The sequence below is a fragment of the Polypterus senegalus genome, chromosome 3 (assembly GCF_016835505.1).
Source record: "Polypterus senegalus isolate Bchr_013 chromosome 3, ASM1683550v1, whole genome shotgun sequence".
Taxonomy (NCBI): domain Eukaryota; kingdom Metazoa; phylum Chordata; class Cladistia; order Polypteriformes; family Polypteridae; genus Polypterus; species Polypterus senegalus.
Window position 1 is genome coordinate 51,616,676 of NC_053156.1, and position 17,083 is coordinate 51,633,758.

Genomic DNA, 17,083 nt, shown 5'->3' on the forward strand with positions numbered 1-17,083 from the left:
CTCTTTCCTTTCCTTTTTCTCTCCGATCATTTCTTTTTCACCCACCTTTCAACCGACTTGCGCTTCTTTTTTATAATGTGAGGGGCCATCACAGCTGTAGCATTAGCCACGGGAGCAATCACGAATGTGGGCAGTTCCCCACCTGTGCACACGGTGAGAAACGCCCACATCGACGACTGCCCCGCGGCTCGCTACAACAATGCCCCTCCTCACGAAGCCGCCTCGGGTGCGGTGATTATTTATTTAAAATGAATGGCCTTTTCTCAACGAGCTGTGGACCCATAACACCACAGATGGACAGGAAGAAATTTTGACTGCTATGTCTGTAAATGTAATGGAAGATGGATGCTCTACTCTTAGCTCTTAATACTCCCACTGATCCTTCATCAAATTGTAATTAAACTGTTTATTATGCCTTGTGCTTTAATCTAGACTAACGTGTGAAACATACTGTTTTTTGGGATATTTCAGGTGGTGGACGACTCGAGCACAAAGACTCCTCTCATTTTTGTGCTGTCCCCAGGAGTGGATCCTACCTCTGCACTGCTCCAGCTGGCTGAAAAGTCTGGCATGGCACAACGATTCCATGCCCTGTCACTGGGGCAAGGCCAGGCTCCCATCGCAACTCGCATGATTAAAGAAGGAGTTAAGAGCGGTAAGTCTTAGACAGCGCTCAGTTTATAACATAAGTATTTTCCTTGACTACTTTTTCTTTTTTTTTCATAAAATTTTTAGTGAATTTATTACATTCCATACAATTAAGTAAAACTTAACAAAACTAAAATAAAATCAAATCAACCCCCACTCATGAGAAAGAGAGGAAGGCCGACAGCCAGAGCAAAACTGTTAAGAGTAGTAAAAAGAGAAAGGAGTCTTTTCCCCCAATTTAAATGCTTATTCTAAAACGTTATTGATTAGATCCTGCCAGATTTTAAAAAAAGCTCTGCACAGATCCTCTAAGTGAGAATGTGATTTTTTCTAATTTCAAATCAAATATAACATCAGTTAGCCACTGTGGTAAACTGAGTTGAATTAGGATTCTTCCAGTTGAGTAAGATAACTCTATGTGCCAATAGTGAAATAATGGCAATCACAGTTTGTTTGTCCTTCTCCACTTTAAGCTCATCTGAGAGCCCACCAAACACAGCTGTTAGTGGGTTAGGAGGGATGGTGACACCAGGGCTGTTTGAAAGGCATTTAAAGATTTTGGTCGAGAATGATGTTTAATATGGTGCAGGCCTAGAACATGTGACCCAGTGAGGCTGGAGCTCGATTGCAACATTCACAGGTTGGATCTTACCCTGCAAACATCTTGGATAATTTCAAACGAGATAAATGTGCTCGATAAAAGGTTTTGAGTTGAATAATTGAATGTTTTGCACATATGGAGCTTGAGTGAATTCTGTATGTTGCTGCCTTCCACTCTGTTTCTGAAATATTGAGTAAGAGATCCTTTTCCCACTTTTTCTGGATTTATTTTCAAGGGTCTGAAGTATTTTCCCAAAACCAAGAGTCACGATAGGATGTCATGCAACATGCAGTTGCTGCACTTATTTAAAGTTGGAAATGCCATTAATAATAATAATACATTTTATTTATATAGCTTCTTTCCCATGCTCAACCCCATTGAGCCCTCTATAAGGCAATACGCCGGGGGCTTTGGCTGGACCAGCTTCAGGTATTCATTGATAGAATGAACTTAAACTCTCAGACTTTTAATGGGACCCCTGGAGTTACTGGAGCAGAAAGGGAGTTGTGGTGAGGCAGTGTGTGTTCAGCTGAAAACAGGGTCACACTAGACTGGCTAGGTCATTATGTCAGTTTAAGTTCTATTTTCTATTTTTTAACTAGTACAATAACAATCTTGTTCACCTAGTGTTAAATATGAAGAGGTATAAAGCAATAAAAAGTAAAAAAAAAATCAGAACAATGCAAACACATCATGAAGTTTATAGGGTTATTGCTGTCACTTGTATAGAGAAACGTTTACTTGCATGTGCTAACCAGCATGCAACACGTCACCAATCTCCTGTAGCGCAATTGGTGAGGATACCAATCTTAGGCGTTGCAGAGGACCTTACGTCTGTGTCTGTCTTTATTTTGTGAGGAAGCTGCAGTACAAACCAGCAAGTCTGCAGTGCAGCAAACATTTAGCTTCCTAGAATTTCTGTGGCTCAGAGGACTTCTCACTTTCTGCCGTTTCCCAGTGTAATCACACTTGGAGTGACTGGGAAAGCTGATCTTTACAAAAGGTTTCCAGAACCTTCCTGCAATTCTTGCTTTCTTCACAGTCGGATGGATTCATGGCATTGATTCCCATATTCAATACTGAGAAACAAAACAAAAAAATAAGATGTCAGCTGAACATACCACAGATTAGAACTCAGTAAATCATGTAAACCATTACCTTTTCACGCAAGAAAACCTTATCCACTTTCCATTAACACACTACGCTGTCTGGAGAGCAACACAAGACTCTTAGCTCTGTGATATTTTGTGCCTACTACTACTTCCATATTTTTGCCAGCCTTCTTTCCGGCTCCATTATTACTAAAGTGCCAGGCCTTTTGCTTCTTTTTTGACGAGGCAGGGAAAATCCCGAGTTCCCAAATACCATTCTTCAGCAGGTCTATTGCAGCACCACAGAAAACAATCAAAAAGGAGCATCAAGTAAAAAAGAAAGGCTTCAGGAAACATATGGAGCTTCTTTGAGGACTTTGTTTTGCATCCTTTTTCAAGCCATTGGATTCTCCTGAGACGAACATGAGCTGCGATTTGAAGGCGTCCAGCGTGATCATTAGCTGTACGTTACTAGGTAACTGGTGGCATACATTAACATTTCCTTCTGTAAAAAATGTTTTCCAGCATCTGTGAACAATCTGCTCTTAATAAGCTTACAATTGGGTTCCTCTCATTCTTTTTCATCAATTTGCTGAAGCCGCTAGCACCATCTTTATTATTCTTTCAGCTTACTCTCTTACTTTGTGTTTGATCAAGCAGAAAGGATTTGGCTTATCCAGCCTCTTCTTATAATTCATATTCTCCACTTTAGACTGGTCACTATCCTCTTAACTTTCCTTTTAATGCTGTTGCGTCCTTGGTGCTGATACGTTCCTGGAGCAAAATTATAGCACACTATTGCAAAGTATAAATAATGACTTGTATTTTTAATTAATCAGTCTTTATTTTATATGGCACGTTTTTCTAAGAGTGGCATCCCAAGGATGTTAACAAGACCATATACAAAAATACAATACAAATAAGCATAAGATTAAAAGAATCAAAGCCCAAAATTAGTGTCAGGGACATTACAAGGAGCTGAGAATGGCTGACATGGGTACAGACTGGCAAAATGCTATCAATCTCTCGATGAATGGCGTTCAATGTTCATACCATGAATTGATAATTTAGCGCTGCCCAGGCCGCTTATGTATCCAATACAGTAGATGGACTGCTCCTGGACAGCAAAGTCCTACCCTCCATCTCACTACTCAGTAACTTATTCTATATCTCTATGGCTCTCTGTGTGAAGACAAGCATTCTAACATCTGTACAATATTTACCCTTAACAAGTTTTCAATGGTGTCACCATGTTCTTGATGAACTCATTTTAAAGTAACAGTCTCAATCCACTGGACTAATTCCTCTCATAATTTTAAACACTTCAGGCATGTCACTTCTTAGTCTCCTTTTGCTTAAATTTAAAAGGTTCAACTCCTTCAGTTTTTCCTCATAAATCATATGCTGCATCAAATAAGTCATTCTAGTTGCTCTTCACTGGACTTTTTCTGATTTTTTTTTTTTTGCTGTTATGTCTTATTTTGTAGCTTGGAGACCAAAACTGCACACAGTACTCCAGATGAGGCCTCACCAGTGTGTTGTAAAGTTTGGGCATAACCTCCGCGGACTTGTACTCAACATATGATGGCGCTATATAACCAAACATTCTATTAGCCTTCTTAATGACTTTTATGTACTGACAGGATGTAGATAGTCGTGAGTCCACTACGTCTCCTTAGTCCTTCCCATAAGTAGTACTTTCAAGGTTCAGACTGCCCTTTCAGTATTCAAACCTCCATCCATCCATCCATCCATCCATCCTTTATCCAACCCGCTACCTAACATTTTTAATTCCTACATGAAATAACTTAAACTTACTTATATTAAATTTCATCAGCAACAAATCTGTCCAAGCCTGTATGTTATCCAGGGCTCTCCGTAATGAGGGGCTTGCCTATAATTCCCTTATTAAATAGCAGATGAGGAACTCACAGTATTACGTTTAGAACATAAGAACATGGGGTATTTTACAAATGAGAGCAGAGTATTTACTTCATCAGCTTGTCAAAGCAAGACATGTATTCAAGTTTTTATTCAAGTTTTATTAAAGCGGCTAGAAAGGAACCATGATAGACAGACAGATAGCATAAGAGCGGGATCAGAAGTGGGAGGTACAAGTAAAAAACAACATTAATTATTCCAGAAAGAGGCAAGGAATGCCCCAAGTGATTTTTCCATGGTACTAAAATTAGGAGAACAGCAATAGCAGATAACATATCATTTAACAGGAGTCCCCAGGCTCATGTAATTACAGGGATGACCCAAGAAGTGGTCTCTTGCTAAGATTTAAAACTTCCTGCTGGCCTAACTATAGATAAGATAGGAGATGGAAGATGAGATAAGGAAAAGACTGGACTGGAGAAAGCTCAGAGGATTATGGGAAGAGGGAGAGAGAGAGAGACAGAGAGAAAATGTTTGGTGTGTTTGGTTTGGCATGAATGTGAAAAGTGAACCAGTCACTCCCTAACAAGTAATGAGAGAAGGTAGTGGGTTTGTTGATTTCTCTTTATTCTGTGCTTAAGTTACTTTTTTTTATACATTTCATCCCTTGTGTGCATAATTTTCAATAAAGACGGCTTTTTTTGTTATTCTGGATTCAGTGACAAGTCTAGAGTGCCTCTTTAGATAGATAGATAGATAGATAGATAGATAGATAGATAGATAGATAGATAGATAGATAGATCTTAGACTTGTGTGCAGCTGCTTGGCCATGGAAACTCCATTTCCTGAAGCTTCCACCACTCATTTTGTGTACTGATGTCGCTTCCAGAGACAGTTTAGAACTCTGCTGTGAAATGATGCAACAGGCGATAGGTGATTTTTATACGTGGATTGGCGATTCTACATTGGCCCTAGTGTGTGCTTGGTGTGTGGGTGTGTTTGTGTGTGTCCTGCGGTGGGTTGGCACCCTGCCCAGGATTGGTTCCTGCCTTGTGCCCTGTGTTGGCTGGGATTGGCTCCAGCAGACCCCCGTGACCCTGTATTTGGATTCAGCGGGTTAGAAAATGGATGGATGGATGGATGCACTACAGCACTTGGTAGCCCTAACACTATGAGTTTGCATGGTTCACCACTTCATGTTTAAGCTAAAGTTGCTCCAAGACACTTTCACTTTACAATAATAGCACTTACAGTTGACTTAGATAGATAGATAGATAGATAGATAGATAGATAGATAGATAGATAGATAGATAGATAGATAGAATAATTCTGTTGAATAAACTTTATGGATACATATGAACCTTTTGGAGGCCTGGATTAGATCCCCTCAAGGTTTGCTCTACTCAGGGAAGTCTAATTTCTTTAGAAAGTCAGAGAAAAACAGGAATTCTAGCCCCAACAAGCAAACTTTAATGAAGCACTGTGTCAAAGGCTTTTTGAAAGCTTCAGCATATTATGTTGCATGCTTTTTAATTGTCTATTGCTGTAGTTGCCTAGTTAGGTTAGATTAATTTGGCAGAATCTACACTTCACTTACCTATGATGGTTATTGTCAGAATTATTATTTACATGCAAATAGTCTTCTGATTTAATTCTGGCTATAATTTCTTTAATCTCACACAGGTATGCCCTTATAATTACTGGGATCCATATAGTCTCTCTTTATGTAGACTGAAGCCTCATTTTTCAAGTCATTGAGTACTCCTGTATGCTGGGCTGATTGCCACAAATGGCTTACTCAGTAAAGTCATTCATTTCCTTCAGCAGTACCCACCTACATCCCATCGGGCCCAGGGGTTTACAATGTCTTGGAGTGTCTGTTCCTGGAGAGTCCAGATGTGCCACAAGTGAATGGACAATGGCTTGGATTAACTGATCAGGTTTCCCAGTGAAATCAGAGTGTGCTCAGTTGTCTACTATAAAACCAGCAGGATGTCCTCTTTTATTGTTTACAGTAGATAAGAAAAGATGAGAAATGGCTTTAGAGCCATTGGAGCGATCATGAAAACAATCAGATGATCCATTCATTTAATAAATTCACATAATCCTTTATGGGGTTGTGGAGAACTGAAACCTGTCTTGGCAGAATTTCTGTGCTAGGCAGGACCAACTCTAGATAAGATGCCAATCCAAAGGATATACAGTGCCTTCAGAAAGTACCCAAACCCCTTTCGCTTATTTCACATTTTGTTGTGTTGCATTCTTATGCTAAAATCATTTAAATTATTATTTTTTTTCCTGACACCAAGTAACACTTGGTACCCCAGAGGGTAAAGACTGGATTTTATAATTTTGTCCAAATTTATTAACAATAAAAAAGTGAAATACCCCACTGGCACAAGTATTCGGATCCTTTTCTATGACACTTGTAATCTGGCTCAGCTCCTTTTATGTTCTATTGATCATCGTTGAGATGTTTCTACACTTTCTTTGGAGTCTACCTGTGGTCGACTCAATTGATTGCACATGGTTAGGAAAGACACACATGTGTCTATTGAAGGTCCCGCAGTGGACCTTGTATGTCAGAGTAGGAATCAAGCCATGAAGTTGAAGAAATTGCCTGTAGAGCTTAGAGGTATGATTGTATCAAGGCACTGACGTGGGGAAGGCTTAATTAACGTTTCTGATGACCACAGTTGCCTTCATAATTCTTAAATGGAAGAACTATGGAACAACCACAACCTTTCCTAGACTGAATAATCATTAGAGAAGGGTTGTGGTAAGAGAGATGATCAAGAACCTGATGGCTGAGCTGTAAAGAACTTGTGTGGAGATGGAAGAAACTCACAGAAGGACAAATATCACGGCAACACTCCCCCAATATTGGCTTTTATGACAGAGTGACCAGAGGGACGCCCCTCCTCAGTTAAAGAGACATGGCAGCTTGCTTGCAGGGCACGTAAGGGACTTTCAGAATTAAAGAAACAAGACTGATGAAACTAAGATTAGAATCACATCTGGGGGAAGCCAGGCACCACTATTTACCTGCACAATAACATTCCATCAATGGAGCAAGTAGATGGCAGCATCATGAAGTGGGGCTGTTTTATGGTGGAAGGGACTAGGAGACAAGATAGGTGTGAGGGAACAGTGAACAGAGCAAATGAGAGAGATGCTCTTAATGAAAACCTCCGCCAGTGTGCTCTGGACCCCATGGCGAGCCAATGGTTCTCCTTCCAATAGGGCAATGGCCTTGTGCACAAACCAAAGACAACACAGGAGTGGATTACAGGCATTCATTTCAAACACTTGAGAAGAAAACTATGAACTGGCAATCCAGATATCTGTTGACATATCTGCTCAATAACCTGCTTAATTTACTTTACAATCCTAGTAACCAAAACAGCTTGGTTATGGACGTGTGCACATTCTGATGTGCCACACTCTTATCTTTATTAGCATTTTAGTCTGCCATCACTTCTTATCTTTCGAAGCTGAGAATAATTAAGACAAGTTACAAGCACTGGTCGTGTCATTGAAATGTGCTGTTGTGACAAAATGGCAAAGTGCATTCACTGGCTGCATTGGTCCCCAAGAACAAAGTTGAAACAGAATTGCGCAATTCATGAACGGCTTGTCTACACTATTTCTTGTAAAGGTGAACATTCTGTAAATCCTCTTTAACATTTGTCCTAATGATTTTAGTACTCTTTTTAGATTCTTGTAGTCTTTTTTTTCTTATTATTTTTTGGACGACCTTCCTTTCAATCAACTAGATGTTCTAATGTTGTTAATATCGAGTATACTCTGTTGATGATTTTAGGTCACTGGGTTTTCCTGGCCAACTGTCATCTTTCACTTTCCTGGATGCCCCAGTTGGACAAGCTGGTTGAACATCTCCAAGTGGAAGAACCTCATCCTGACTTCAGACTGTGGTTGAGCTCCAGTCCGCACCCTGATTTTCCCATTTCCATTTTGCAAGCGGGCATCAAAATGACCACTGAGCCACCAAAGGTGTGCTATTTATTATTCTTTTTTGTACCCTTCGTGTTTTGGATATGCTGAATGGGTCTATCAGTGCTGAATAGAATGTTTCTTGTTTTTTAGGGCTTGAAGGCAAACATGAAGCGCCTGTACCATCTGATTACTGAGCAGCAGTTTGCCCGCTGCACAAAGCCACCCATGTACAAGAAGCTGCTGTTCTCTCTGTGCTTCTTCCATAGTGTGCTGCTAGAGAGAAAGAAGTTCCTTCAGCTCGGCTGGAATATTGTATATGGCTTTAATGACTCTGATTTTGAGGTACGTGGTGACTTCAGTTAGTGATAAAAGCTCTTTGAAGTGTACCTCTTTGTGTTATCCTTTTTTATTATAATTTCAGAACTGAAATCGTTAGGCATTGCTAGTATAAAAATGCAGTGAGTCTGTTAGGTATAGAAGCATGAGCATAAGGAAGTATGCCTGGCGCGGGTGCTGGCAGAATGAGATCAGTCTAGACCTTGGCATAATTCACCATGTCATGAGAGAATCATCAGATTACCCTTAGTGGAAACACAAATATCGTTTTATCACTCTACACATCTGCAAGGAAGATTTACTTTATCATTTACTTCACTAATACTGGAGGTATCTCATTCTTTTGCACATTCATTTTCAATTCATTACTTTTTATTCTTTTATTGCACAGAGTTCTTATACAAGTTAACAAATAAAAGAACAAAAACAGATGACCTAACCAAGCAGCCTTAACAAAGGATTTACTGAAAGGAAAGAACATATGAATTTGTATGACTTACTGTAATAAAGATATGCATACGATTTGACCTGCTGTCAGATAAATCAGTGGACATTTGCTGACTTGTCTACAAAAATGTCCATGCCAACTGATGATTTTTGCTACTCATTCTAGATGTCAAGACCCCTTAGTTGCAGAACTCTGTCCCAGCTGTGCATAGACTGTGACACGCTGCTGCTCTTCTGGTAGAGGCAGTTTGTGGGACTGGTCTGTGACGTCTGTGCTCACATCGTTAAAGTGCTTTCTGACACTGCTTATCTCCGTATACTCAATTTGGTCATCTGCAAATGTTTCTTCCTTTACATGAAATTCATTAATATGTTGACTGTGTAGCCCTGAGGTGGGCTGGCACCCTGCCCGGGGTTTGTTTTCTGTCTTGTGCCCTGTGTTGGCTGGGATTGGCTCCAGCAGACCCCCGTGACCCTGTAGTTAGGATATAATGGGTTGGATAATGAATGGATGGATGGCTGGATGGATGGATGGACTGTGTAATTTGTACTTAACACATAGTAGACAGATGCCAGCTACGAGTTATGACATAAACCATCTTTGGGGGTATGACATCAATTATGAGCATATTCATGGGTAACACATGTAAATAGAAGATAGCGGGTGTCTGAAATAAGAATAAAAAGTCAGTGTGGGATCACAGAAGGGAATATTTTATTTTTAAGTTAGATTTTTTTTTAAATTCATTCATTCATTCATTTGTCACAAAAAATGTGCATATGTAGAACCATGAAATCTGAATTTCTTGTAATCACCAGGGGGCACCACTGAGCCCCAAACCACAGACACAGTAATACCCAACTCAATTCCAGGTTCAAATAAATAATTCTTACTTGACAGAACACTGGCAAAATACACCATTCACTGTTCTCTATTTTCTTCTCCAAGAGTGTTGTCTGTTGCCTCTCGACTCTGACTTGACTTAATTGAGACAGCGGGCTTTCTTTTAAACTAGACCTGGGAACTGCTTTTGATCCCAAGTCTGGGTTGTGCAGAAATCAGGGCAGTACTCCCCCAGCAGCTCCCTCTGGCAATATCCAAAGACCCCGAGAGGTCTGCGTTTGCAGACCCCAACTCTCAGTCAACCTTGCGGGTGTCTTAATCTGGTCCAGCCTTGAGGAATACTGCCACCTGTCATGTAGGGGAATGAACTGCCGTTTGCCCAGTCCATCCATTACAGACTCCTAACCAGGTATAAATCCATCCTTTCTCCTGGCCAGGGTGCCTGTCCTTCCTTCCTGGCACATACAATGTCATTAAAAAAAAATAATAATTTCCACACTACGAAGTTCAAATTGAAAAAGCGCTATTCAATTGCTGCAAATAATCTAGCAAAATCTAACTTGTCACACAACCTCCGTGCACAAAAGAATTCTGTTCCGTGTCCCAATTAAAATGTAATTTAAATAGATTTTTTTTAATAGAAAATGTTTTTTATTGTGAGTTTTGTTAAATAGCAAAATGGAATTAGTTAGCATATTAAAATAAGACTGTGATTTTATACTGGTGTCAGGAATAACATATAATGTCAGCAGCCATATCACCCTGTAGCCCTAGACTGGTTGCCCACAGAAGCTAAGCAGGGTTGAGCCTGGTCAGTACCTGAATGGGAGACCTTCTGGGAAAAACTAGGTTGCTGCTGGAAGAGGTGTTAGTGAGGCCAGCAGGGGGTGCTCACCCTGTGGTCTGTGTGGGTCCTAATGCCCCAGTATAGTGATGGGGACGCTATACTGAAAAAAAGCACCGTCTTTCGGATGAGACGTTAAACCGAGGTCCTGACTCTCTGTGGTCATTAAAAATCCCAGGATGTCTTTCGGAAAGAGTAGGGGTGTTACCCCGGCATCCTGGCCAGATTTGCCCATTGGCCTCTGACCGTCATGGCCTCCTAATCATCCCCATACACTGATTGGCTTCATCACTCTGTCTCCTCTCCACCAGTAAGCTGGTGTGTGGTGGGCGTTCTGGCGCACTATGGCTGCCGCCGCATCATCCAGGTGGATGCTGCACACTGGTGGTGGTTGAGGAGATCCCCCCCCTTGTATGTAAAGCGCTTTGAGTGCCTTGAAAAGCGCTATATAAATGTAATAAATTATTATTTTCACTGTGCCAGTCAACATGCTCACTATATGTATATTGTCAGAGTCAAACATTGTAATCACTGAGCTGAAAACACATAACTGTGTTTGTCATTCTGACGTCCAACAGTAAATAGAACTATTAGTTGTCATGCCACACATTTTTGATATCTTCAGGGATTTCTTAGTATTTCTTACAGAGTTGCTTATACAAACATAGTGAAGAGAGCCATAAGCTGTGCTTAATGTGGAATAGAAGTCTTGTTAGCAAATAATTTAAACAGTGGAGGGAAACTGAAGAAAACTTACGTTACTAGTATTAATGGTGAAAATCAACTCCTGAGGGCTCCAAAGTCGTCGTGAACAGAGAAACTCAGAGTCTGACTGACCAAAGCCAACTGGCCACCAACCCCTCCGTGGGCTTCCTCCAGTATTACAGGCCACTAGGTGCAGCCCTTAATCCTAGTGTAACATAAAGATGTGCCGGTATCTGTAAAAACCTCTGATGTCTGGTAAAGGCAGCAGTGACACAAAGTACCACCGTGCCAAACTGATCAAGAAACAGGCGCTGAGGCTCTCTTGAATGTACATGTGTGATTTAAATAAGACATCTGTCTAGGTTCACGTTGAATCTGATGGGTTTGCAGTTACTCCGCAGCGGTGATTTTCAAACTCGGTCCTTGGACCCTCGGTGGCGGCAGGTTATTGTCCCTGCTAACTTCAGTTTTTAAATGGACTCCTAGGCTAATTAAGCAAGCTGTTATTTCCCAGTTTCTGTGTTTTTAGAATCGATATAGAAAACGCTAAACTAAGTTTGGTACATTTTTTGTGTTATGGTAATAATTTCATGATTTTTTTAAGATGGCTTTGAAAATTTCTTTTGTCGTTATGATTTTCATTCCGCTTTTCCCGATGTTTCAGTTATTTAATCCACTATTTATTATTGCTCATGTTAGTGGGTCTTACATTGAAGTGGCTGCAGCCTTTCAGCACTCAGTGTCTTGTACTCATTGTTAATTGTCATTATTATGATACAATTAAGGTAGCAAACTCTACAGAAAACGGGAAATTAATAGAACAACAACAAAAGAGAGTTAAGCATTTAAATGTCTGTTTTGTCTTGGTAGAGTAATATTTTACTCTACTTTCTGCTTTTATATTATTAAAATGTAGCCATTGTGAGAACGCCTCAAATCTCCCAGACTTAGCACTGTTTATAAGGTATTGTGCCATATAACTTCTCCCCATCTTCCCTTCAGCATTTATAACCTCAGGTAATTAGATGTAGTAAAAGACAAGCAGGAGTTAAGTTACAATTTAAACAATGTATTATTGATAATATTCAAAATTAAAAACAATGTGCAAAGTACATTTGAATATTGGCAACCATACAGCCTGATAAATGCTGATGTGTAGTTTTAGGCGGCACACAGACTTGTTAGTTACTTAAAATGTCTCTAGTTAAGTCCTCATTTTGTGGTCAGTTCAGAACAGGCCACATGCCTGTCTCAATATGGCTGCCGAGCTGTGCTCTCCATTGTGTTGTCCTTTTCAGTTCATGGTGTGTAAGATGCTCCTTCATCAGTTGGTAAGAGAGGAAGAGGGAGGCATAAAGCAAGCAAATTTATAGATTCTCTGCCCAAACTCTACAGTCAATAGGGCGCCATGGTACTTAAAGGCTTCTGATACAAGCCAGTTCCAAACAGCCATACCTCAGACAACGGGGGGATAGAACACCTTCACACCTGCCCTCCAAACAATATGTTAAGGTCAAGTTTGCCAGTTAGGCAGCCTGGCTTTCCTGTGGGGGTTGACTGAGAGACTTTAGCAGAGAATCATTTGCCAGACTTGTTTGAGGTACAGCCCCCCAACCCTGTCGTAAACTTACAAAGGACTGGTTCTTAAAAGGGGAGGAAGGGGTTCTTAACCATCTAACCAGTGCTGTTCCTATCAATGATGAACATTAGTGTTACAAGTTACCAATGAAGATATATAAAATATTTATCAACTTATATGCAAAATTTCACACCACAACAGTGTCTTATACCGGGCATACACTGTGTGGTTTTTGGCATGATTTTAAGCCCAATTTGCAGTCACTGACTGATTTTCTGAAGTCGCCACAAGTGTCATCTTCATTAGCCATCATTTCACATATAGTATGAGAGGGGCTGTGATGCCCAATTGTATCGTGTAATTGAAAGAATTCATGTCATGTCAGAAATATCAGTCAGCTGTGTAAGCAGTTTCACAAACTTATTGTCAGATGTTGCCATCAAATTTCCTGAATTTAAGTGTTTAGGCACCGCAGTGAGTGTGTGGATGGCAATGAATAATAATAACCACATGTGCAGAAGGTCAAGAAATGCTGTCCCTTCATCCATGTATGTATATGACAGTGAATTCGACAATTTGGCCAATTAACGTATTGAATTTGTTATTGAAGAGAATAGTTATAGCAGCAGAAATTACAAAAATGTGGCATTACAAAGCAAGAATTTTACTGATCATCCAGGTACAACAATTGAATTACCAATGATATGAATATTACACAAAGACCGTAACATATTGCACACAAGTAGAACAATATTGCACTAAATTGTGGTTATGGCACATGACTTCCCAATGATATAAGTATTACATACAAAGAATACTAATAATGTAGACATTGCACAAAGGACAGATAGAGCAAATATTGTGCTGAACTGTGATTATTTCACAGAGGATTATTGCACATCCAAGAAAAGGTGAGCAGGGGAGGAAGGAGAGAGAAATGAGAGAGGAACAGAGACACATTGAGAGAGATGGTCAGTGTGTATTGAGATTCAGTGTAGTTATCAAAAGAAATTGCCCTTGCGTCTGTTTGTCATTGATTTGATCGACCTACCAGAGGGCAGCAGGTCAAACAAGTGAAAACCAGGATATGGGGGGTCCTTCAAAATGTTTTATGCCCTACCAAGGCAGCAGAAAATACACAAGTCTTGTAGGGAGGGCAGAGAGCAGCCGACTGTCTTCTGAGCTGCGTTGATGACATGCTGAAGCCCCCTCCTGTCTGCTGCAGTGCAGCTTCTTTACCACACATGTATGATACAGTATGTCTGCACGTTCTCTGTGGAGGAGCAGTAAAAGTTCACTAGCAGCTTTTGATCCAAATTATTCTTCCAAAGCAGTCTCAGAAAGTGAAGTCACTGCTGTGCCTTTTTAATGACTGCTTTGGTATTTGCAGAGTAAGACAGGTTGGCAGAGTTGAAGGTACCTAAGAATTTGAAGGGTGGGAGCCTCTCCACACAACCACCATTGATGTAGAGGGGTTCAAGGTCTGTGCTGTTTTCTTGAAGTCAAAGATGATTTCCTTTGTTTTCATGGTGTTCGGTGTCCGGTTATTTGTTGAGCTCCAAGCTACAACAACAACAACAGCAACATTTATTTATATAGCACATTTTCATACAAAAAGTGCTTTACATAATGATGAAAAGAAAAATAAAAGACAAAATAAGAAATTAAAAATAAGACAGCATTTGTTAACATAGAAAAGGAGTAAGGTCCGATGGCCAGGGTGGACAGAAAAAACAAAAAAAAACTCCAGACGGCTGGAGAAAAAAATAAAATCTGCAGGGGTCCCAGGCCACAGGACCACCCAGTCCCCTCTGGGCATTCTACCTAACATAAATGAAATAGTCCTCTTTGTAGTTAGGGTTCTCACGGAGTCACTTGATGTTGATGGTCATACAGACTTCTGGCTTTTAATCTATCCATCATTGTTGGAACATCACGGTGCTTTGAGTTTGCGCCACCACCAAAAGGATACCGGAAAAGGAAACAGAAGAGAGAGTAGGGGTTAGTATGGATTTTAGAACCACCATGAATAGTTATTATAATGAGTTGGAGATATAGAGTATCAGGATTTTGATTACAGTGAAATTATGAGAAGGCCATGTTAAAGTAATGTGTTTTCAGCAGTGTTTTAAAGTGCTCCACTGTATTAGCCTGGCGAATTCCTATTGGCAGGCTATTCCAGATTTTAGGTGCATAACAGCAGAAGGCGCCTCACCACTTCTTTTAAGTTTTGTTCTTAGAATTCTAAGGAGACACTCATTTGAGGATCTAAGGTTACAATTTGGAATATAAAGTGTCAGGCATTCCGATATATAAGATGGAGCGAGATTATTTAAGGCTTTATAAACCATAAGCAGTATTTTAAAGTCAATCCTGAATGACACAGGTAACCAGTGTAGTGACATCAAAACTGGTGTGATGTGTTCGGATTTTCTTTTCCTAGTTAGGATTCTAGCAGCTGCATTCTGCACTAGTTGCAAACGATTTATATCTTTTTTGGGTAGTCCTGAGAGGAGTGCGTTACAGTAATCTAGTCGACTGAAAACAAACGCGTGAACTAATTTCTCAGCATCTTTCAATGATATAAGAGGTCTAACATTAGCTCTGTTTCTTAAGTGAAAAAATGCTGTCCTAGTGATCTGATTAATATGCGATTTAAAATTCAGATTACAGTCAACAATTACCCCTAAGCTTTTTACCTCCGTCTTGACTTTTAATCCTAATGTATCCAGTTTATTTCTAATAGCCTCATTGTATCCATTATTGCCAATCACTAAGATTTCAGTTTTCTCTTTATTTAACTTGAGAAAGTTACTATTCATTCATTCTGAGATACAAGTCAGACATTGTGTTAGTGAATCGGAGAGTCGGGGTCATCAGGTGCTATTGATAAGTACAGTTGTGTGTCATCAGCATAGCTGTGGTAGCTCATGTTGTGCCCCGAGATAATCTGACCTAACGGAAGCATGTAGATTGAGAAGCTGACAGTTTCAGGATCTCGTCTCTGTAGGCAGACTCTTTTCGCTCTGAGATCAGTACAATCACTGTAGTGTCGTCAGCAAATGTAATGATGATGTTATTAGGGTGCGTTGGAATGCAGTCACGGGTGTAGGGGGCAAACAGCAATAGACTTAGCACATAGCCTTGTGGGGAGCCAGTGCAGAGTGAGCGAGTTGAGGGAAAGTGGGGCCGGGTTTCACCGTCTGAGGGCGATTGATGAGTAAGCCCTTTATCCAGGCGCAGAAGAGTTGGTGGGGACCTAGGTTACATAGTTTATTGACTAAAATATCCAGAATAATAGTAGTAAAGGTTGAGCTATAGTCAATAAAAAATATAAGTGGCTAATGACACAATTATCTTACGACATGTTTAGAAGGACCTGAAATGAACATGCACAACAATAAATAACACAGACTAGGACTACATACCTCCAATTCCTATTGTAAAGCAGACAGACTGTATTGTCCACACCTTCCCAACCATCCCAATGTCCAGTTACACATTTTTTCTTTTCTTTGTAGTTTAAAAGCACAGTTCAGCAAATTTCTAGAAGCCTGTGGGTATAGCGTTTGTTTTTTTATTTTTTTATCAGTGGATAAAACTGTCTGTCGGGGGCCATTTACACATTTAGTTTGAGAACCTACCTCATTGCATGTCAATTGGACAGAAATGCTCGTACGATAGGCGACTCCAATAGTGCGAGTAGTTGATAACGTGTATGCCCGCATTATAAATGTGAAAATAACTCTGCTTTGTTTTTCTAAATATAGAATAAGAGAAGATGAAGAATAAATTGCAGCTAAATAAATGAGATCAGTTAGAGGTAAAATGACTCACTGATTGTGAAACTGGCTGGAACAAAAGCCTGCAGCCATGTCCCAAGGCCGAGTTTGACAATCACTGGCCTAGAGTTAAGCCAGCGCCACATTGTAGAATGTTTCCAGTTATTTTTGGTCATTGCCTTGATTTACATAATCTTAAGAACATGACATTGAGCTGTAGACAGTTATAGCCTGTGCTGTGCAGTGCAGCACCTTCAGTGATTCAGTCAAAGTGCCATGCAACCTGTTACAGTAAAATTAAACTGCTTTGATTTTAATGCAGCAAGTCATATAGGTGGACTAAAGTTAGCAGTACAATGCATACAATG

The 17,083-nt window shown here is 40.1% G+C and overlaps 1 protein-coding gene across 1 annotated transcript in view; it reads left to right on the forward strand.

Moving 5' to 3' along the window:
* Window positions 1-17,083, forward strand: part of dnah2 (dynein, axonemal, heavy chain 2) — a 521,611-nt gene that overhangs the window by 465,950 nt on the left and 38,578 nt on the right. The window contains exons 78-80 of the mRNA XM_039749646.1: window positions 472-655; window positions 8,045-8,235; window positions 8,329-8,520. Of these exons, the coding sequence (XP_039605580.1) occupies window positions 472-655; window positions 8,045-8,235; window positions 8,329-8,520 (567 nt within the window). The remainder of the gene's footprint in view (window positions 1-471; window positions 656-8,044; window positions 8,236-8,328; window positions 8,521-17,083) is intronic.